This window comes from Mauremys mutica, chromosome 17, assembly GCF_020497125.1.
Source record: "Mauremys mutica isolate MM-2020 ecotype Southern chromosome 17, ASM2049712v1, whole genome shotgun sequence".
Lineage (NCBI taxonomy): Eukaryota > Metazoa > Chordata > Testudines > Geoemydidae > Mauremys > Mauremys mutica.
The window spans coordinates 26,097,400-26,120,514 of NC_059088.1; the positions used below are offsets into that span (position 1 = coordinate 26,097,400).

Consider the following 23,115-nt stretch of genomic DNA (forward strand, 5'->3'; position numbering starts at 1 on the left):
CTCCACCTCCTCCAGCCCACGCTTTCCCTTCCTTTAATTCCACCCCGTTCCTTCGAGCAGGAGCCGCTGCCTCCGTGCTGGGCCAGAGCTCAATCTGGCCCTGCAGTAGCATCAAACTCTGCATCATCACAGGAGCAACCCTTCCAGTTCAAACCTGAGCTGGGCCTGAATCCGGAGCCGGGGATCCAAACTCGCTCAGGCTTCGGCAGGGGACAGGAGATCGGACCTCTGAGCCCTTGGGAGTGGCCAGCCCGTTCTGACCTAGCTACTGCCACAAGACTCCAGGCTTTGTTCAGCTTGGACCCTTTGACCCCACCCCACTAGCAGAAAGAGATCCCCATACGCGATGCTGCCAGAACTGAGGAATCAAGGCTCTCGAGAGCGGGCTAGCGGAGCTGGTGATTTTCACCCCCGGCGATTTCCAGGAACGACCAGGACAAGGCAGACGTTCATCAACCGTTTATTAGAGAGAGTTGGGCCGGAAGGACATTGTGTTCCAGGCAAGATCCAATGCTGCGCAGACCCGCAGGAGACAGGCTTGTTCAGGGGTTCCTTTTTAATAAAATATTAACAAATAAATACTCAGAAAAAGTTGCAACTACTGAGAGAGGAGAGAGAAAGCACAAGGCCCTACGCGGGAAGAGGAATGCATCTCAACTAGGTTACAGCTTCTTCCTACGGGAATATGGGAAAATATTCCGGATAAAATAAAATCAATGCCAGGACAAAGCACTGTGCAGCATCAGGGTGGTTACACACAGGCTTTGCGCACAGGGGTAAATTCCATCCAGAGAGAGGGGAAATAAAAGGGTGGGGATGAGAATCAGTGCTCTATTTGCCCACAGTTCAAGTACAATCCAGGTGCCTTTGGGTTCTGCCCTATAAGTGGCTTCAGCCCCACTCTAGAAGGGAATCTGATCTCCTCAGTGCACTGTTGCTAAGCTGTTTGTCCCACGGGAACGAAGATCTTGTCTACACAGGAAAGTTGCACCCCTTGAACTGAAATCGGTTTTAAAACCAGTTCACTTTAACTAGGGCAAACTCTTGCGTGTGGACGCTCTTATTCCAGTTTAAAAGCATGCACCAATGGAGTTGTGCCGGTTTAAATTCACGCCTCTACTACAACTGTCAGTGGGCCTCCCTGGCCAGTGTGGAGCTGGGGTAAGGGGTCTCCACTAGCCCTGCTCCCAAAGAAGAGGAAATTGGGGGTATTGCCAGCGTGCAGTGCACTACAGGTACTCCCTGCATTCAGGAGGTCATGGGGGCAGAGGACAATGAAGAGCAGCCCTGAGGCTGCTCTAACTTACACCGTGGGTTGGGCACAGCACCAGAATACGAGGAGGGCAAAGCCACCTGAACCCATTCCCCCACATCCCGGCTCCACATGCAGGAATGGAATAACCCAGAATCAGGCCTTGGGGATACAGCACCTGGAAATGCAGATGTGTCTCAGAACTGCCAAGCATTTCGGCAGCGGGTGGCTAAATCAGTGCGGAGTGGCCCTCATTGTTTTAACCCGGCTCATACTCCAGGGGCCTCAAAATCGGCCAGAAGTGGCAAAGCAGAACCCTCAGCCCAGCAAGCCCTGGGCTGCTAATTCACATCCCAATTCCCCTGACTTCAAGGCACGGCCGGGTTTGCTCAGGACATGGGCCAGCCCCACCGAAGCTGATAGAAAGCGGCCTTGGCTCAGGGTCATCTCCGAGCAGAGCACAGACCAAGGTGAGGATTCTCCAGGGCCCACCGCGAACTGGCTGAGAGAGGGCCCCTTCCCCATCCTGGCGCAAATCAGGCAACCCCCCTGTGGCTGGGGGTGACAGCTTCGTCAGCGTCACCTCTAGCCAAGGTGGGGGTGGATACGCGGTGACCCTCCATGTCACCCACTTGGACGAGGGGCTGGGAGGAGTTCGCTTTGCTCTGTGGGCTGCGTGGACAAAGAGAGGCTGTGGGAGGAGCGGGGGGAGAGGGAAGGAGACGGACTGATAGTGGAATATGAAGTGGAGCGGTGCCGCTGGGCTGCATCATGTAAACGGGATACTCTGGAGTCCAGCGGAGTGGTTACTGAAGGTCGGCGGAGAGGCTGCAATCGGCAAGCGGGAAGGGGGCGGTGCCAGGAGTACCCGCCGCTGCCCAGCGGGGCGTATCACTCCCTGACGTAGATCCGTGTGCAGACCACGTCGTCGGCTGTCATGGTCTGGAACAGCAAGAGGGGAAATGAGCAAAGGGAGCAGACCCCAGAGACGACTGCTCAGAGCGGGGTCACTGAGGGTACGTCTACACTGCAGGGTAAGCCCCTTCCCCCAGCACACACACCGTGCACCTCGGGCAGCCATTTACACCAGTGCCGGCTGGGGCTGGGGTGCAGGTGTAAACCACTGCACAAGGTGCAAGGCACTGGAGTCAGGCCAAAGTCCTGTCCCAGCATGCACTGGGCTCAACGTGACCCCTGGGATGGAGTCTCTGGGCGGCCAGTTGTTGGAAAGCCCTGGCCAGTTCAGCACACTGGTTGTTTGCAATGTAGGCAGGATCCTCTCCCAGTACAACCAGTTGGGTTGGGCCTCCTTCTTCCCAGAATGCATTGCTTCAGGCGATGCAGGTGCCCCGGGCACTCTCTCCTGAGGCACTATGGGAGCGCTACCCAGGCTGTCCCAGAATGCACCAGTCAGGCAGCCGACCCATAAACACGGGTGACCCAGATGGTCAGAGGAGAGCGTCACCAGTTGGTTACAAAACACTATTGCAGCTGTAGTGTAGACAGGGGCATTCACTCCCTGGGCAACTCTTGCGTTCGCAGCTGGAGCTTAACCACCCTGTGCCAGAAAGCAAAGGGGGTTCACAGCAAGGGGGGGGCATTTAACCCTTTGCGTGCAGAGCCCAGCCTACCAGAATGAGCTCTCCATCGTTGGTCATTTCCCGGGACCAGCCGGTCTTGGGCCCTTCCCCCTTCAGCAACCTTTGTTCGCAGACCATTTTGTTCTCACTTTCCCATTTGGCCAGGCTCTGGAAGGAAGAAAGGAAGGAGAAGATCAATGCAACCGCATTTTAAATCACAAAGCCCCCGCCATGCCCCTACTAGCCCAGCGGCACAGAAGGCTCATCCATCATGCACTAAGCAGGCCCAGCCCTTGACAGGAGAGAAGCTGGCAATTGTTCCACACTCTAGTGCAGCCTGACAGTTGCGTGGGCTCATCCGTCACCCGGAGGGGTGCTGGGATGGGATGGCGAGGAAGAAAGGAGCCCTCGCCCCTACGGGGGGAGGGAACAGGCTGCTAGCTGCAGAGGCAGGAGTGTGTGTGTGTGTGTGTCACAGCGAGCGACTGCAATCCAGTGTGTGTGTGTCACACCTTGTGAGTCGGAGTCCAGATGTGGGGGTGTGTCTGTCTGACGCTTAGTCCGTGTGTGGGGGGTCACACAAAGTGTCTGCAACCCAGCCTGTGTCTATGTGTGTGTGTCACACCTTGTGAGTTGGAGTCCAGATGTGGGTGGGTGTGTCTGACCCTTGTTCCGTGTGTGTGGCGTCACACCGAGTTGGAGACCGGGACCTGGAGTTCAGGGTTGTGTATGTGTCGCACTGAGTAAGCTGCCCCTTTAAGATGCTTTGATCGGGGGCATAAAGCAAGAGCAGGTAGGGCTCCCCCACGACTGCGTGGGAGGTTATGTGCCGAAAACCTGCCCGGACCTCCCAGCCAGAGACGGGGCAGCCACCCGGCGAGGCTCAGAATCCCCAAGAAAGAAGCCAGGCTGGGACACAGAGGGGAAACCCCTGTCGTATTTGTCCTGGCAGGGAGCACACAGAAGGGTCTTCGCGTACGACAAGCGGGAGGAGGAATTGGCCAGGCTCAGAAGGGTCTCCCCCATATTTATTAAGGAGGGAAGTTTGCTCAGTTATTTCTTAGCGGCTCCGCCATGGAGACGGGAGCCAGGAGGATCACGGGACGTGGCACAAGGAGGCCTCTGCCAACCTTGCGCTGGGGCTTCGACAGTGCCAGCTCGTGACCCATCACGCTCCCGGGCGGTGCTTTTATCCTCCGCCGGGACACCATCTTGTGACATGTCACTTCTAACCGGGGATCCCTACGCCCCCGCCACGGCTCTCCGAGGGACTATTTTACCCCTCCTCGTTAGCGGAGGCGAAGGCTGAGCGGTTGTAGAGGACACGGCCCTTATGTGACAGGCTCAGCCCTCGTCTGAGGATGTGGGATGCCCTCTTGTGACTCAGCACTCCCCACGAGGTATCCCTGCCCCATCGGCACGGTTACCAGAGGGACTATTTCGCCGCGCCCCATTAACAGAAGCAACAAAGGCTGGGTCCCGGTGAAGAACTTGACCCTCATGCTACAGGCTCAGGCCTGAGCTTCCCTGACTTCTGGGAATGAAGCCATCTTGTGACTCATCACTTCCCACGGGTATTCCTACGCCACCAAGAGGACACCCAAGGGACTATTTATCCCCTCCCCATTAGCAGGAGCAAAGCAGTGGCCAGCTGGGTGCCCTCCTGCCACCACTGGACTCATGGGGGTCTCGCCAGGGACTTCCATGGGGGTAGGACCAGCCCCTCAGCCAAGGGCTGAGCTTCCAGGGGTCTCTCTGCTTCCCCGCCCCAGACTTAGCTCCAAAAAGCACGGGCCATGCAGCCCCGGCTGCCCGGAGCAGCTCCCCCTACCTTGCAGGGGCGCCCGTCCACGGTCTGCTCCTCGAACTCTTCCCCAATCTTGAAGTTGATCTCGGTGGTGCGCACCGTGGTGGAGGTCTTGATATAGAAGGTCTCGCCGTCTTGCTTGATCTCCACGGCCGGCTTGGAAGCCGCGGCCACCGCGATCTTCCTCAGCATCACGTTGACGCCTGCAAACGAGACGGCGTCAGGCCACCTAGCGCAGGGCCTCAGCAGGAAAGAGGGACAGGCCGCCCACCAAGGGGGGGCCCCCCGCTTCACATCTTTCAGGCTGCCAGGCATAGCAGAGATAAGTTGGGCTCGGGGGTCAAAGCACTGGACTGGGACTCAGGACATGAGCGTTCAATTCCCACTCCTACCACCAACTAACGCTGAGCAACTTGCTCCATGCCTCAGTTTCCTCCACCTGTAAAAATAAGACTCATAATTCTTCCTTGTCTGTTAAGACTGAACTCCTTGGGGCAGGAGCCGTCTTTGTCTGTGCAGCCCCTGGCATGATGGTCTCACTTGGGGCTTCTAGGAGCAACTGTAATACAAATAGCAAGTGGGGACAGAACGCAAATGCTCCTGAGCCACCTGCAGTAAAGGAGAATCCCCAGTAGCAGTAGAGGGTTTATGAGACAATGTTGATCAGTCCCAATTCTCTCCAATAGGGGGCAGTGACAACATACACAACAGCAGCTGTGTGACAGTAGAAACCTGAGGAAAAGGGGCATGGGGGCAGGGCGGGGAGAATGTGGTGGGAGACAAAATTCTTGCCGCCGCGTTACTTAATCTGCACAAGAGACGGAGAGGGGGAAACGTGAGAAGACTCCCGGTCTGACAAAGACAACAAGGGAGATCTAGCCCTAGACAGAGAGATGTCACCTTCCTCTGGGACAGCCTGCACCGTGGGAGAATGAGGGCTTTGTTAGCCCGCCGGGCAGAGCTGGCAGTGGGAACCCAGGCAGCTCCTCCCTGCAGCTTGCAGGACGCCGGGGAATGTGTGCAGTAGCCCGGGACTGTGCTGCAGATCGAGGGGTTAGTAAGGGACTGGCGCTGGGGTTCTCTTTATTTGCCTAACAATCCACTAGCCCGTGATTCAAACCTCTATTAGCCATTCCTAAAACAGAAGCTAAGGCAGAGGTGGGCAAACTACGGCCCGTGGGCCACATCCGGCCTGCAGGACCGTCCTGCCTGGCCCTTGAGCTGCTGGCCGGGGACACTAGCCCCCGGTCCCTCCCCTGCTGCTCCCCTGCCCCGCAGCCACACACCATGCAGGGCAGCGGGGCTGTGAGCTCCTGCTGCTCTGAGCTGCATGGTAAGGGGGCGGGGGGTGGGGAGCAGGGGGGTTGGATAAGGGACAGGAGGTCCAGGGGGGGCATTCAGGGGACAGGGAGCAGGGGGCGGTTGGATAGGGGTGAGGTTCCAGGGGGCCTGTCAGTGGGCAGGGGTGGGGTCCTGGGGGGGCTGGTTTGGGGTATGGGGTCCCAGGAGGAGGCGGTAATGGGACAAGGATCGGGGGGGTTGGATGGGTCAGGAGTTCTGAGGGGGGCAGTCAGGGGGCGGGGGCCAGGCTGTTTGGGGAGGCACAGCCTTCCCTACCCGGCCCTCCATACAGTTTCGCACCCTGATGTGGCCCTCGGGCCAAAAAGTTTGCCCACCCCTGACCTAAGGCCATGCCTACACGTCATCCGTGTAAACACCATCCATGTCAATGGAGTCACTGCTAATTCACACAGGAGATGCAGCATGGCCTAGTGGATAGTGCACTGGCATGAGAAACAGCAGACTGGGGCTCTGTTCCTGGCTCCCACACTGAGTGCATCCCTGCCCCGCTCCATGCCTCAGTTTCCCCAGGTATAAAAGGGGGATAATGCAACTGACCTCCTGTGTGAAACACTTTGAATCTACTGAATGGTACGAGCCAGCGCGTGTGGCTGTTACATCTGGGTCAAGCCCAGCCATCTGACCCTAGCTCCTCCAACCCCTCTAACAGCTGGATTCTGCATCAGCGTGAACCCAGCCCAGAGAGGTTAAGTGACTCTCCGAGGGGAAGAAAGGAAGTAATGAGCTCTCCCTCTGGGAATGTTTTATTGTTTCTGAAAAGGCTCTTTTGAAACCTGAAGTTGTTCCAAGTTCTAGAGGCTGCCAATTTTTACTTTATTTTATTTTGGGGCTCATTGATTACTAGATGCGACTGGAGATTGCTGTGATTTCATTAAGGGCGTGGTAAGGTTCCTCTTCTTGTAAAAATTGCTTCATGATGTTAGGTCATAAAAATAACAATTCTGGCATGTAACAGATCATCTTTTATCCTGCATGATCTCAGGGTAATGGATATACTTGGATTGCTTCACTCGCCAGTGCGCTGGGGCCATGTCTGGGGCGGAACATGGCAGCTGTTTAACAGCATGCAGCAATGCTGCAAAGGGCTCACTCAGCCCACACAGAAATGCAGCCACTTCTGGGGTGGGCCATGTCAACACTTTAGCAGCTCACAGCAACGCTAGGCTTCACAGCAATTCAGTGGAAGTGAGGGAAAATATTCCACCTCAACAAAACTCCAGGGGGAATTTTAGGGAAGCCAGTACAGCCACCATGACTGGAATTTGATAACAGGGTTTGTGAGTATCCAGAAGCAGTAAGGGTCTTGTTTTACATCTCATCTGCACCATGGAACCTGTAGTCGCACATCAAGCTGGGGAGTTGGGGTCAGCACTGAGACATAGGAAGAGCACCCCCTACTGAGTCACCCACCCCCCTCCCTGCTGCACAGCGCCTCCTAGCGCCTCTGTGCTCATGTACGATGAAGCCACACCCAAGAACTCAGACTAACGTCCAGGACAAAAACCCGAGCGCTTTGCCTTCTTCAAAGCACTTTCCCGACATGATTACATTAACCCTTTAAGCCCTGCGAGGTAGGGAAATAGCACCATCCTCATTTTACAGATGGGGAAACTGAGGCAGAGAGCGGTCAAGGCCCAGCTTTTCAGAAGCATCCTCTTACATTGAGTGCTGAGCTTGAGACACACAGGGCCTGGTTTTGTAACGTACATTGAGCTGTAGGTGCTCAGCACCTTGCATAAAACAGGTCTCTAACCCTGGGCACCCTACAAAAATAAGGGCCTGATTCTTGGTTACACCAAGGCCTCTTAAACCAGCTAAAGGGGCCTTAAAATTGGGTATGAGTGAAGTCGACAGAGTACAGCAAAGGGGCCTCAGTGTAAATGAGACTCAGACTCTGATGCCTCCTCGTTCCCAGCCAGAATGAGCCTCCCCCTCCCGCCGCCATCATCCATCAGGGAGTGAGGCGGAAGCTTTGATGTCCCAGGAACCAAAGGGCCAGTTTGTCTTCTCGGAAAGCTCTGTGACATCCCTGCTCCATGCACTCCCCTCCTTTGTCCTCCAGTCCAGTCCACAGGAAAACCGGTAGGTCGGAACAGAACCCGCTCTTCACACTGCCTCTCAGAAAGGTTAGGCCAAATCGATGTACTTAGTTCCCCTCTCTGCACAATGAGGCTTCTCCCGTACACCCACCGCTGCAATCGGCGCCGGCTCCAGGCACCAGGACAGGAAGCAGGTGCTTGGGGCGGCCAAGGGAAAGGGGCGGGATGTCCAGGTCTTCGGCGGCGGGTCCCTCGGACCCTCTCGGAGGGAAGGACCGGCCGCTGAATTGCCGCAGAAGAATGAAGTAGCGCGGTGGAGCTGCCGCCGATCGTGGCTTTTTCCTTTTTTTTTTCGTCGTCGCTTGGAGCGGCAAAAGAGCTGGAGCCGGCCCTGGCAGCAAAGCCCAGACAGGGTGGGTTCCCAAGTCGGGGGTAGACACCATGTTCGCGATACCACCCCAGGAAGGAAGGAATGAGCATTAGCGGAGGCCGGGTGCCGTATAAGATCACTGGGTACATGGCGGCAGCGACAGGCTGCTGCCAATCTGGTCAATATTCCCCAGTTGTGAGGTTATTAGGGAGAATCGCAGCCCTGACTTTCCATGACGGAGCCTCGTGCTGCAGAGATATAATAATCCCAGCTGCAAAGCAGCACTGTCGGTTTAAATTCCTCTCCATTATTTGCTCTCAGGGCTTGGCTGTTCAAGGGATAAATTTGCTGAATAAGGAAAAATAAGGGAGGGGTGCGTCCCGGAGACACGGATCCCAGCAATCCAGCCAGCAAAATGCTCCATGCTAGGGATGGGTAAACTCTTTATTATTGCTAGTACAGTCATGCTAAGAGGCCTCGGTCAAGGTCCGAGCCCCATTGTGCCGGGCGCTGCACAGACACACTGCAGGAGACAGCCCCTGCACCAAAGAGTTTGCCATCTAAATAGAGAAGACAAAATAGCAACTCCCCCTAGCTCTTCTATAAAGCTTTCCATCCATAGATCTCAAAGTGCTTTACAAAGGAAGTTAGTATCATTATCTCCATTTTACAGCTAGGGAAACTGAGGCCCTCAGGGCCAAAGTGGTCTGCCCAGCGTCATCCAGCAGGCCGGTCACAGAGAAGGGAACAGAATCTCACTCTCCTGAGCTCCAGCCCTCTCCACTATGCCACACTGCTCTGAAGAGAAACCAGAGTAAGAGAAGGCTTATTCTCATTTTACAGATGAGGGAAACTGAGGCACATCAGAGTTCAGTGACTTTATGAGGGTCACACAGGGAATCTCGGGCAGAGCTGAGAACAGAACCCAAGTCTCCTGAGCCCTGGGCCAGGGCCTTCCACCACAATACCAGCCTTTAGCAGTGCAAAGACGTGAGCTGCTGTATATTGACTGGCTAGCCTGAGCTGCCTGCTGACTATCCCCGACTAGGGGACAAGAGATGGACCTATTGTCCCTCTGATCTGGCAGGGGAAGGGATGGTCAGTGATACGGGAAGCAGAAGGGGAGAATCATAGAAGATTAGGGTTGGAAGAGCCCTCAGGAGGTATCTAGTCCAACCCCCTGCTCAAAGCAGGACCAAAGCAGGGAGGTGATGGGTTTCCCCAAAGGTTTATCGTGGTGACATCTCTGCCTGTAATCAGGGCTCCATTATGCCATGGCTGCACCAACAGAGCAAGAGACGATCCCTGCCCCAGAGAGCTCCCCCTCTGACAAGACAGCCCTGAGCAGGGGGGAGGTTGATTAGCTGCATGTTACAGATGGGGGAAGTGAGGAATTCAGTGGTTTTCCCCCAGGCATCCAGCTGGTCAGCTCCAGCCTGAGTGAGATTCTGTGGCCCAGAGTCATGGGGGGACTCCCCATGTAAAATCTAGCCTGCAGAGCGTGGGGCATTCTTGCAAACGGAGGCTGCTGGAGGGTGGAGTGGGCAGCTTTGCCCCCAGCTGACTGATGCGCCACCTGCTTGGGTCTTGGAGAAGGAAGCCAAAGTCACGCCGCAGGGGCAACAGCACAGCTCCTAAAAATCTGCCCCCCGCCGTTTTCTCGTTGGCGCTCACTTGCCGTGGGTCACAGACGGGACGTCATTCTCCCTGCTGCTGCCGAACTCCATCCACCCCGTCTGCACTCAGCTACAGACCGAGCCAACGTCTTCGCAGCGCCTCGCTGAGCCGCCCGGGACGCGACGGAGCTGCAAATCCCAGCCCCGTCATAGTCTGGCTTACTCCAGCCGGCAACCACACGGTCACGCCAGCCCGGGGGCTGTACGGACCAGGAGGCCTGGCTCACGGGACCAGCTGCCTTGTTCCCCGGCTAGCCAGAGAGCGCTCAGCGCAGAAGCAGGCCTGACCTTTGGGTGCAGAAGGCCACAGTTCAAATTCTTGGATGTTTCTTCTCCTAGTCTGACGCCCCAGGAGTCAAGGCGTGAGCGCTGCCAGCAGAATAGACCCCCCTCCATTTTTCGGCATTCCCATCTCCTCACAATACGGGCCTGTCTCTGAGCAATCCAATGCCCTGGAAGCTGCCCAAACCTCATGCATAGGTCATTGTTCCCATTGCATTCCACTATTGTGCCAGGGCACCGGGTTAGGGGCACGGGTTAAGGGTGCCAGCCTCTCTCCCCGGAGCAAGAAAATTCAGGGCTGGCTTCTGAGCTGTAGCTCCCGAGATGTTTGGTTTGCGTCCACGCCCCCACTATTTCCAGGGGGCAGAAACCAGACAATTCTTGTGCATCTCAGCAATGCCGCAGGCCCCACGCTCGTGCCTGTGGAACTCATTGCCACCACGTACTGCCGAGGCCAATTGCTGAGCGGTATTCAGAAGAGGACTGGGCACGTATATGGATAATGAGAACATGCAGAGTTAGAATGGGAAGGATTTAAAAGAGGAAGCTTTGGCTATACATCCTCAGGCATCAGGGAGGGAAGTTTCTCTGTGGGTAGGTTATCCCAGGAATGTCCAGTAGAGTTTTCTTTGCAGCTGCCAGTGCTGGCCACTATAGGCAGGGTACTGGGCTAGATGGATGCACGGGTTTGGCCCAAACTGGTCATTCCTACGTGCCTCTCTGAGAAAGCTCAGCTCAGCCAGAGACTGGTCTCCCTCAGTAATTAGAGCTTTTCTGTTCTGCTCTGCAGCTGGATTGAACAAGTTACAAGTTGGTGGGGGTGAGCTGCCTACACATCTGGGTGAATTCAAACCCAGACGTGACATCCCAGTTAAATGAGTTGCAGAAAGAACTGCTCACTCTGCATGTGTGGGGGTGGGAGAGGGAGATCAGGTCTCTTTAGCAGCGGGGCCAACCCTTGTGATTTTTATCACGAGCAGCACAACCATAGGTGTTCTGCTTAAAGCCCCAGCTCCTGGAGTCATGGGAAGACCTCAGCTTTCATTTTTACACAAGGCTCTCGCCCTCATGCGTGCAGAAAGAAGCTTGAAAAAGGAAAGTGAACATTCCCCTAAAAGCTCAGACACCAGAAAGCAAAGATTATCGGTTTGAAAAATCTCACGAATGTTTCTGGGAATCTCACTAGTTTTGGAGTCCTGACTTGCGATTTTCAAACTCTCGGGGTTGGCCCGGGTGCTTTAGCGCCCTCCCCCCCCCCCCCACAACTGGGCACCAAGATTAGGGTGACCAGATGTCCCGATTTTATAGGGACAGTCCTGATTTTTGGGTCTTTTTCTTATATAGGCTCCTCACCCCCTGTCCCAATCTTTCACACTTGCTGCCTGGTCACCCTAACCGATATTGAACAAACGAGCAATTGTGACTTTTCAAAATCTTGACCTCGTGTATTACAAGTAATGATCCTAATAAATCCCAGAGTTTGCTACATTTCCACATTCCCCCGGCTGCCTCAGAGACCCTCACACAACAGTGGTTTACGACTTTAGGAAGCGAAAGCGACTAGAAACAAAGGAAAGAGGAAACCAGCTAACCAAGTTCAACTACCTAAACTTAGCCAAATGCAAAAGGTAAAACAGCAGGAGCCTGGGGAAGCGAGTCCGATCTTTACATTTCATGGCTCATTATCCTGAGTGCCCCCTTCCCCTTTATAGCCGGCCAGTCCCCCCACAAAACAGTAGGTGCCAGGAGAGATCAACTTCCCTTAATGCTGCTAAGATGCCAGTGAAATCCCAGGCCTGATAAAAGTCGGGCCCCCTGTTGGTTTTGTGGGAAAACCCAAGATTTACTCCATCAGCTGGCAGATTTATACTTCTGCTAAGGCTTCTCCAGCGCCTGTGAGTTCCAGCGTCGCTGATTCGGAGACAGGGGAATGGGGGGAGAAAACCAAGTGAAACATGAGTAAGTGATAATTATACTGAAGTATTTGTTACATATCCTCTAACCTGGAAAATATTCTGCTCCACTCGCTTCTCGTTTCACTCCAAAAGGTTCAAGCGGAGGGGAGAGCAAGCGAGCTCTGGCAATGGGGGGTGTCTCGCCCCACGGCCTGGTGAGGGTTTGGGGGGAATCTGGGCCGGTCAGTGACTTCCCAGAACCCAGCAGCTCCCATTGTTCTCAATAGTGAGAGGGGGAGGGCATTTTCCTTTGTCCTCAGTGGGGGGAGGGGGTCTCTCCATTGTTCTCCAGCAGTGGAGGGAGGGAGGAGGAGGGGATTTTTTTCTTTGTTCTCCAATGCGGGAAGGGGAGTATTCTCCATTGTTCCCCAGTGGAAGCTCCTGAACGCTTAGGGCTGGGAAATCTGACCCGAAAGGCATTTTCTTACACCCAGGGGCCATTTCACCTTCAAGGGGCCTGATCCCGGTGGCCCTGGAGCAGGGGGTTCCCCCAACTTTAAATTCCCAGGTGACACCAGGAGCCCAGATGCTCCCACCCTACAACCCCCCACGCCCCGGGCTTTCCTCACTAATTGTTTCCTTCTGGACGGACCCCCAAGCTGGGCTGGCTTCACGCACAACTTGGCATCTCCTGCCCGGTTGCAGCAGCCTGGATCACAGCCACTCCCAGCACAGATCTTTTTTGGAGGGCGGGGGGGCCTGTCTCTTTAAGAATCCTCTTCCTGCCCCCCACCCCATACACACACTCCTTGCACAAGCCACAAGCTTGCCCATGCCCTCCACAGGGCTCTGAGCCGGCCGCCCCCCCCTCCGTGCAGCTCTTGAGGAGGGGACTCGAGCTCACGGGGCTCGGGCTGTGGGGCTCAGAACTGCAGTGTAGACATTCAGTTTCCCCTGCCAGCGTCTCAGAGCCCAGGCTCCAGCTAGACCCCGAATGTCTCTGCTGCAGTGTTACAGCCCTCAGCCCGAGTGCCCTGAGCCTACATCAGCGGACCCAGGCGAGCCACAGCCTGTGAGTGCGGCGGAGACAGACATACCCGGAAGTACCCGGGGCGGGATGCGTTGTATCACCCATGCTAACGTGCCGTGCTCTTTGGTCACCAGTGGCTGGCTCACCTGCACAGGTTTCTTCCTATCGCTCTGATTCAGGTTTTCAGCTAACAGACGTTTAGTGCCACCAGTAGAATCTTACACCTTTTAGATCCAGAACTCCTGGGTCCAACAGCCACAGCCGACCCAACCAGGAGCAGCAGCACCTTTGGCGTGGCCAGCAAAGCGAAGACACCAGGACCCCCTCTCACGTGACCAGCAGTTGCCTGGTAGAGGGGGCTTTTCAGAGAGCAAAGATATACTGGAAACCTGTTAGCACAGCCACTTAAGAACTCCTTACCATCCACTTGGCAGCTTTCAGGCACAGCTCACCAGCACCAGCTCTAGGCACCAGCACGTGCATGGGGCAGCACAATTTCAGGGGCAGCATTCTGCCCACCAGAGGGGGAAACTGAGGCATGGAGAGGAGACATGATTTGCCCGAGGTCACCTACCAGACCACTTACCGAGGCATGACTAGAAATCAGGTCTCCTAAACACCAGCCCAGTGCGCTATCCTCTAGGCCAATTTGCTTAGACCAAGGGTGGGCAAACTATGGCCCAGGGGCCGCAGCCGGCCCTTCAGACGTTTTAATCCGGCCCTCAAGCATCTGCCAGGGGGCGGGGTCCAGGGCTTGCCCTGCTCCGTGCGTACCATGGCTCCGCACAGCTCCTGGAAGCGGTGGCATGTCCCTCCTCCAGCTCCTGCACATAGGGACAGCCAAGGGGCTATGCATGCTGCCCCCACCCCAAGTGTCGCCCCCGCAGCTCCCATTGGCTGAGAACCACAGCCAATGAGATCTGCAGGGGCGGCGCCTGTGGACAGGACAGCATGCAGAGTTGCCTGGCCATGCCTCCGTGTAGGAGCCGGAAGGGGGACATGCCGCTGCTCTGCACCACCCAGAGCCTGCACCCCAACCCCCTCCCATGACCCAACCCCCTGCCCCAGACCTGATCCCCTTCCTACCCTCTGAACCCCTCAGTCCCAGCCCAGAGCATCCTCCTGCAGCCCAACCCCTCATCCCCAGAGCCTGCACCCCCAGCCGGAGCCCTCACCACCACCACCCCCGCACCCCAACCCCCAATTTGGCGAGCATTCATGGCCCGCCATACGATTTCCATACCCAGATGTGGCCCTCGGTCCAAAACGTTTGCCCACGCCTGGCCTAGACCCTTCACTGCCAAGCAAACAGAGGGTCTGTCTACACAGTAACGAGACACCCGCGGCTGCCCCATGCCAGCTGACTCGGGCTGTGGGGCTGCTTCACATCTGTGGGGCTGGCGCATGGGGCCCAGGACCCTGTGAGCTGGGAGGGTCGAAGAACTCGAGCTCCAGCCTGAGCCCTGCAAAGCGGAGTCAGTTAGCTCGGGCCAGCCGCAGGTTGTTCTTTGCTGTGTAGACGTACCCAAAGGGACCGCCCCCAACAGCCCCCCTGGAGCGCTCCGCGCAGCTCATGGGGAGCTAACACCCACCGGAGCCCTTCCACCAAGGCCCAGCCAGTCCTGATGTGGTTTCCACGTCATTTGCAAGAAGAAGCCGGGAAGGAGGAGGACGAGCCCAAAGCCCTCTCTGTGCAGCGCCTCGGCCGGGGCAGGCGAGATCGCCACAGGGGAGGCTCGTGCTGGTTGTGTAAGGTTAGTCAGAACACAAGCCACAGCAGCTCTGCCGGGACACATGCGGGTTCCCAAACTGCATCCAACAACGAAGGCCCGAGCCGGTGCCAAGAGCTACAGCCCGTATCTAAACACACCCCAGCGAGCAGCCTGGGCTGCCCGAACATTGCTCAGGTCGGGTGGCCAGAGAAAGACCAGAGCTTTCTGCAATCGACAGGGGGTGACAGTCGCCAGCTGCTCCACAGCTAAAGAGCACACCGGGGCGCTGGGGAAAGTTCAGAGATGGAAGGGGGGCCGGGGTGCAAGCAATTTTTTTACATTCATAACTGATGCAACAAGCCCAGCGGTGCCGGGGCTCTGAACTGCCCAGCCCAGCGGTGCCGGGGCTCTGAACTGCCAGGCCCGGAGGTGCCAGGGCACAAATTAAGCACGGATGGAGGGAAAATAGCATGGAGCAGCAGTTCAAACAAGGGACTGGACGTCAGGACTCCTGGGTTCTGCTCCTGGCTCTGTGAGGGACGCATGGTGCAGTGAGTGGGTGGCAGGAGGTCTGTGTTTTCTTCCCAACTTGGCTGCTGATGAGCTGTGTGACTCTTAGGCAAGCCCCCCATCCGTGCCTCAGTTTCCCCATCAGTAAAATGGGGATAGCCATACTAAGGTGCCTTTGTAAAGCACGGGGAGCTCTGTGATTAGAAGGGCTGAGCCTTGTTAGTCATTTAGGCTGGTCTGACTACCTCTCTAATTCATCAGGAACCGTTTTTCAGCAGGGGGGGATTATAGATCGTTATCTAACGGGGTTTTCACATTGTCTCCTGCTTGGTTGTTACAGGTGCTCTCCCTACCTGTCTCCCATGGCAGGGTGTCCCCGATCACACACACAGTCCCTACAATCCCCGTTACAGGAGAGGATGGGCGAGGGTCCGTGGCCTGCGATGGGCAGGTCAGACTAGATGATCATGATGGTCCCTTCTGAGTTATAGTCTCTGAGTCTATAACAACCAACAGGCAGGCAGAGTATTGTCTATAGTGGCAGGGGGCATGCAATGGGAGCAGCCCACTTCCCCCACCCCGCCACCCACCTGGAGCCCCTAGACTTTAGAGGGGCTGAGTGAGGAGGGGCAGTTGCGACCCCCACTGTAACTTTGCAGATATAACAAGGGGGCTAATGAGCCGTGCCAGGACCTCAGATCCCAGCACCCCCCTGAACGCTGGATCCAGACCAGGCTCCCCAGTCACCCCGTCCCTGCAGCATCCCAAGGGGTTTTTTTACCACACCCCTCTGTGCAGAATCGAAGCCCCAATTCGTTTTGCCTCACAACCCCCTCTAGGGAGCAGTGTCGTTAGACGGAGAAACTGAGGCACGGAGCCAAACGCTCCCGAAGTCACAGGCTGAGCTCATCCCAGAGCCCGTCACAAGCCCATCCGAGAGTGCGTCGCTCCCTCGCACGCTCAGCGTTTACTCACTTCCTCTGCAGATATGTGGGGCTGGCTGGAAAGTCCCATCTTCCTCCCGCCCCAGCGCTGGTGGGGTGCACAGGGGAGAAGAAGCCAGCTGGGGATCAGAGCCGAGGCCGGGCAGACCCGCCCCGGGCGCTGGCCGGAGCACCCTGCACCCATGCGTGGCAGCAAACGGCCAGAGGGTAGCCCTGGGCTCTGCCTCCCATGAGGGAGAATTCCGGTTCGATTCCCAGCTGCTTCAGCCGGCATCCCAAGGGGATGATCTGCAACAGGGCCAGTCCTAACCTGTCTCCTGCTGGTAGATCAGACAGGAGAGGGGGTTTGGTGTGAGAAGGGCACTGGCAAGGGAGGCTGAAGGACAGAACCAGGAAAAAGGAGGTGAAGAGAAGGAAAAATTTCCCTGTCCCCATCAGGCAGTTTGGTCTCCGCTACCTTAGCCACCGGGGCCAATTCTCCACTCACTCCCCAGTGGTTTTTCAAGGGCTACTCCTGATTTACACCAGTTTTCCAGGAGAATCAGGCCCATTGTAGCTCACAGTCACCCCTGAGGTTCGGTATAATCCAGCCACAGGCTCCCTTCGGTTCCACCGTGGGACCGGATCCTGATCTCCGTTTCGCCAGCGTAAATCCAGAGCCACTTCACCGAAGTGACTCCAAGATTTACAGCAGGGGAAACCAAGGAGAAGTAGCTCGCAGATCCTACTGTGATCTCAGGGCTGGATTTCTGGTCTCCGTTCCTCCCAGTGTAAATCCAGAGCAGAGTTACTCCGCCAGCTCTGGTGTAAATCCAGAGCAATATCATTCAGCGGCGTGACTCCTGGTGTCAGCCCAGAGCAATTCCGTCCGGGAGATTCCCCCCCCGGTCTCAGGTACACCCAGAGCAGCCCGAAGCGGAGTGACTCCGGAGTGAGGTCAGAATGCGGCCCCGGAGGGTCAGTTTCCTGCCCCCCTCCGCAAAAAGCCGGCGGCTGGATGCGCTCCCAGGACCCAGTCCGCGCCCTGCCCCACGGGGTGATGCCGGGTTCATTCCGAGCAGCTGCTCCGTCTCACCCTGAGTCATCTGCTATCCCGCCCCCCCCCCGGGCCGGCCCCAGCGCGCGGGGATCCCAAAGCTCCCCCTGACTCACCCAAAACTTTCAGCAGCTCCTCGAAGTTCTCCGAGTGTTTCATCTTCCAGTTCCCGGAGAAATTGGGCATCTCGAAGCCGGGCGGGGCGGAGGGGAGAGAGAAATGCACCGAGCAGCTCTGAGCTGGGGGCGGGGGGGTGATGGCTAGTCCCCGACAAACCTACTGGCCCCTCTGCTCTCCCCGAGCCTTGGATGGGACCCGGCGCCCCTTCCCCCCACCCCTGGCTGATCGACCCCCCCTCCCTTCTTGCGCTGTCTCCTAATGAGGCTCCCGCACGCCTGAGCTCCGCTGGCTGCTCCCCTGCCCCACACAGGAGCCTCCTGTCTCCCTCTGCTCTCCAGCGCTTTCTCCCCCATCCCTTTATGTGTCATGTTATTGCTCAGCCTCCCTGTCTAGTCCCTCCCCCCGGCCTCTGGGAGGAGAGGAAAATGCCTCCAGGCTCACCTGTCTGGGGGGGAGCCACTGATCCCCCCCCCCCCCCCCACACACACCCCTTGCACATGACAAATGAGGGTGGGGGTCCTTTAAGCAGCAGGGCAGCTGCCTGCCTGGCAGAGCTCCCCGCCTGCCCAGTTCGGAAGCGATCCAGACTCACTCCTCCATTTGCACAGCCCCACACTAATAATAAAGCCTGACTCTGGTCTGGGCCACGCGTCCCATCCCACGCGGCCTAGGCCACCTCCTCTCCTCTGGGCCCGCCGCTCCTGGCAGGGGTACGGTGCCATTTCCACCTAGATTCGGATCGTCTCCACGGCACACACCGCGGAGGGGGAAAGTCTGGATTGAAACCCGTGGAAAGATGGGGGCGACGCCGGCCCGGTGACTGGGAGCTCCTCTGGCAACGGTGGGATGGGCACGCATCTGCGTTCCCGCTGGTGTAAATCCGCAGTAACTCCACTGTCGTTGAGAGCTAGTCCAGTTTTACACCGCTCTAACTTACAGCAGAATCTGGCCCTTAGGGAGCATACCGATCAGGACAGACCGGGGGGGGAGGGGCAGGATTAGATGTGTTAATGCCAATACCTAGCTCTTATGTAGCACTTCTCATCCATAGAGCTCAATGGGCTTAAAGAATCATTTTATCAATAAGGAAACTGAGGCACAGGGAGGGGACTGGGAAGTGACATGCCCAAGGGCACCCAGCAGATCAGTGGCAGAGCTGGGACTAGACCGCAGGAGTCGTGACTCCCAGCAACACAAGTTTCCTTAACTCTCTGACTCTGCTCAGCTATTGAATTGGATCAAATCATCAGCTGATCTGAGCGGGGATCTGAACCCAGAGAGGTTGTGACCAAGCCATATCGCAGCCCCCCTCCCGAAGAACTGGGGGAGTGTTTAGACCCAAACCAAATCTCCTCCCCACCCACGCAAAAATCAATATGGAAGCTGGACTCCAGTCGCAAAGTCCAGATCCAGGTTCCAAAACTCCCCAGCGTCCCAGGGGGTTTGTGTCCCAGGATTTTTGGCTCTGGCCATTACAAAGATACAAGCCACCTGCAAAACTTGGTTTGGATTCAAAATGCCATGACATGAGGATCTGGGGGTTGGTTCAGGCCCATCACAATCAATACTCTAGTTCTAGCCCGGTCTAGCAGATACATACTGGCAGCTCTGGGGCAAACCCATCTCTCCCCAGTGAAACCACCGGATGTTTTACCGTTGGCTTTAATGAAACCAGCATTCAGCTTCCTCTGACAGAGCAGGAGGGCGGCTTTGAGGGCAGGTCCTTACCTGGCACTCAGCAGACTAGGGGTTCAATTCTCTGCTACAGCCAGCTTGGGTGACCTTGGACAAGTCACTTTAAACCCTCTCTCTGTTTCCCAGCTGTAAGCGGGACAAATAATCTTCTGCCTCTAGAGACTTTAGACTCCAGGGCAGGCACTCACCTCTGCTGCAGGGACGTACAGCACCTAGCACTGTGGGGCCTGTAGGCACTACCGTCAAATATTAAGCAATGCCCTCCCCGGCAAGGGAACAGGCTACAATGGACTAAGCCCTTCCCAGCTCCAGTTACCATGTTGCCAAGCCCGTGCTTGAGCGTCCACACTGCCTTGTAAACCCGGGCTTGCAATTGCTGGAGCCAGGTCTCATGGCAGTGCTAAGGTGTCCATACTGCCCTGCACACACCTGCGTCTGACTCGGGTCCGTGGCTTGAGCTGCATCCACTCTGCAAAATGACCGGGGTGGGGGGGGAGGACTCGGGCTCTGACCCACCCCCGCTAGCAGGGTCCCTGGACCTGAGTCCTGAGCGCTCGCCGACCCAAGTCAGACTGATTTGTGTGTGGACAGAAGCGGAACTTCGGGGTCAAACCCGAGTCAGAGCCCTGGGCAGTGTAGACAGACCCTCTGAGGGGGGAGATAAGCTTTTCTTTAAGACCAGACTTGGGGTGCGGAAGGGGGGATGTTAGGACCTCTAGTGAAGCAACAGCTCCGCCTGGTGGCGGTGAACAGAATAGTCCCAGGGCAGAAGCATGTTGAGCAGGGCAGGGTGGAAACCAAGGAGCAAGGAGTGATGACTGGGGATGGGGGGAATCTTAAAGGGACAGTGTCGAGATTACAGGGTCAGGGGGCTGCATGTCTTGAAATAAACAAAAGATCCCTCTGCTGGATTGAGAGCAAGGCAGGTGGTGATAACATCCCCCAGAACAGAGCCGCGCTCTCCAGGAAAAGCCCCACCAGATTGAACGGCCGGGGCTTGCTTGTCTATAGGATTGAGTTATTGACTTTCCATCCAAGCCACTGTAACAAGCTGGGCCCTGAAAGGAGAGAGGCAGGCCTGTGGGTGACAGCGCTGAGCCTGGGGGCCTCGGGAGATCCGCCTTCCTGTTCCTAGTGCTGCTGCTAATTTCCTCTGTGCCCCTTGGGCAAGTCCCGTCTCTCTCGGCCTCAGTATTCCCATCTGGAAAAGGGGACCGAGAGGCTGCAAACTCTTATGTGCCCGTGCCACGCCCGGCACAATGGGGCCCTGAACTTAGCTGGCTGCCACTGCAAGATGAAATACAGCTTCCTCGCCTACCCTCAACTGTATCTCATTAGTGGAGCACTTAGAAAAGTCATCCTTGAAACAGCAGGGCTTCTGGATCGAAACCAGCGTTTCTCAAATGCGGCCACTGTGGCCGCATGCGGCCACCAGGGGCTTTTCTTGCAGCCACAGCTTCGGGGGCAGCGGGGCTTGGGCTTGGGCTTCAGCCTTGGGTGGTGGGCCATAGAAAAAGCCAATGCTACTGTGAAAAGCATTGGCTTTTTGTATGGCCCACGACCCCATGGCGCTAGGAGCTGTACAGACAGAACAAAAGACAGACTTTATGCTTCCGTCTTATACTCAGATTGGAAGCGCTCCGGGGCAGGGATCATTGGTTTGTTCTGTGTTTGTACAGGGCCTAGCTCCCTGGAGTCCAAATAATAAGAAAGCAGTGACAGTCAGAGCAGGGAATCCACACAGTTAAGTTGATCAGAGGCTGATTTTCGAGCAGTCTCATCTGGCACAAAGGAAAACCCACCCACGGCCGGTGTGAAGGGCCCGTGGTGTGTAAATGGGAATCAGGTCCCAAGAATTCAGATTGTTGCTGAAATAAAATGGAAGTAAGCAAAGGCGAGAGAGTATCCGATGTCTCCAGGAGGGCCGGGCCGGCTCAGGTGGTGAGATCATCCACTCGGGTTATTCTTCCTTTTTCTCCAGTTCTTGTTCTCTCAGCAACAGCTCTCGGCAGCTCTCCTCCAGCTTGTAAAAGCATAATCTCCTGCCCCAGCCCCAGGACACAGTTTAGGGGAAGCAGAGGGCATTTGTCGCCGGCTGGATCTCAGGTGCATGAGGGGGATTCCACATGTCACCCTCCTTCTAAGCCGGCAGGGGTCTGGGTTTGGGGCCATCTGCTTTTGGTGTCACCTGCAAAGACAGCGGCTCTCACGCCTCTGGCTGGAGCAGCTCAAAGGAGAAAATAGCACCGCTTTCAAAATATTCCACCACCCTTCCGCCACCCATGACAGCCAGGAGCAGTGGGGCCCAATGGCTCACGTACGGGGCTGGGTGTCAGCAGAGGTGAGACGTAATCCCACCGCTGCCCCTGCGCTGCTGTGTGACCTTAGGTGCTGTCCCCTCCTACCCTTCCTAGGCAGGTATCTTTGGAGAGCATCATCCATCGTCTCTGGCTTGTTGCTTTAGATTGTAAGCGCCTCCTGGCAGCACCTGGCTCTGGTCCCAGCACAATGGGGTCCTGAGCTCCGTGGGAACTGCAAGGTGCTAGGACATGCCAATAACCACACTACAGGGGAAGTCATGGCCCCCATGCCTCAGTTTCCCCCCTCCGTGCACGTGCTAAGGGGCTAATGATACCACTGCACAGACACATAAGGGGACAGTCCCTGCTCCAAGGAGTTTATAATGTAAGTAGACAAGACAAAGAGTAGGAGAAAGGAAGAAGTGTTCTCCTCACTTTCCAGGGAGAAGTGAGGCACAGGAAGAATAAGTGAGATGCCCAAGGCCAAACAAGGAATCAGTGGCAGAGGACTTCACAGTTGTTACCAGGCCACTCAGAACATCCCGGCAGCAGCAGGAAACAGAACTCAGATCCTTCCCCTGCCCGCCCAGCCTCCTGCCACCTGAGCTAGGGAGCATCCCCCTCAACCATTAGCAGTACTGGGCCCAGGACACACAGTTGGCCTGGTCTGGTTCCATCTAATAGGGGGAAGCAGCTAACGGGTGACATTTTTGGAAGTAACCCCGATTGATTGTTCCAGGGTCAGAAGGTCAACTTTTTTTTTTTTTTTTTTTGGTGAAAGGAATGGCATTTTCATTAAAGAATTTCTGGAGCCTGTCAGCTCTGCCATTGTCCCTTTAAAAAACGAGACTTTACTGTGCTGTGTCAAGTTTGCTTTGGCTCCGGGCCTGGGGTAAAGAACGAAGATTAACTGCTAACGCTGGATTAGAAACATGGAGAAATTAGGCCCCGCTCTAGTGATTAATTATTTGCTGGGGTTTCTCCATATTTATTTAAACACCGAAGGTCTTTGCCGCCTTGGGGGGCCCTTCTGCTGCAGGATGTGGAGTCAAAGACTAAAAGCAAAATCCTGTCCTCGTATCACTCATCTTCAGGCCCAAAGCCTCTGGCGCCAGGGCAAGCCTATAACAGTGGCAATGGGAATATTTCAAGAGGCGAGATGCTTTTCTAAATACTTAAATCCTCCTCCTTGGCCTGGCCTCTGAGCACCTCACCATCACATCCTCACAACCCAGGGGAGGGGAAGGTTTCATCTCCCCCATGTCACAGATGGGGAAACTGAGGCACAGAGAAACGAAAGCCCAAGATCACCGCGGGGAGACTGGAGCAGAGCAAGGTATTTAACCCAGGTCTTTTGAGTCTTAGCACCCAGCGCCTCAAAGGTATTTAGGCACTAACTTCCCAGGTGATTTAGGCTCCTAAATAATTTGGAGGCTCTGGGCACGTCGGTGGAGCCAACCTGCAGCGGGAATGCCATTGGCTTTGATTTGTATCACAGTATTGCC

At 56.1% G+C, this 23,115-nt stretch overlaps 1 protein-coding gene across 1 annotated transcript; it reads right to left on the bottom strand.

Moving 5' to 3' along the window:
• Window positions 1–452: 452 nt before the first annotated feature.
• On the bottom strand, window positions 453–17,931 carry CRABP2 (cellular retinoic acid binding protein 2). The gene is made up of 4 exons (XM_044991935.1): window positions 17,612–17,931; window positions 4,664–4,842; window positions 2,884–3,000; window positions 453–2,194 (listed from the first exon to the last, which is right to left on the bottom strand). Exons 1-4 carry the CDS (start codon window positions 17,679–17,681, stop codon window positions 2,144–2,146), a joined length of 417 nt encoding a protein of 138 aa, XP_044847870.1. The 5' UTR covers window positions 17,682–17,931; the 3' UTR covers window positions 453–2,143.
• Window positions 17,932–23,115: the final 5,184 nt, after the last annotated feature.

What these genes read in the sequence shown, in the direction of transcription:
- CRABP2 (XM_044991935.1), bottom strand. Translation starts at nt 17,681, where the DNA reads ATGCCCAATTTCTCCGGGAACTGGAAGATGAAACACTCGGAGAACTTC. An exon ending in GGAGCTGCTGAAAGTTTTGG is followed by an intron (nt 4,843 to 17,611) that starts GTGAGTCAGGGG and finishes TCTCGTTTGCAG; the next exon opens with GCGTCAACGTGATGCTGAGG. An exon ending in TGGACGGGCGCCCCTGCAAG is followed by an intron (nt 3,001 to 4,663) that starts GTAGGGGGAGCT and finishes TCTTCCTTCCAG; the next exon opens with AGCCTGGCCAAATGGGAAAG.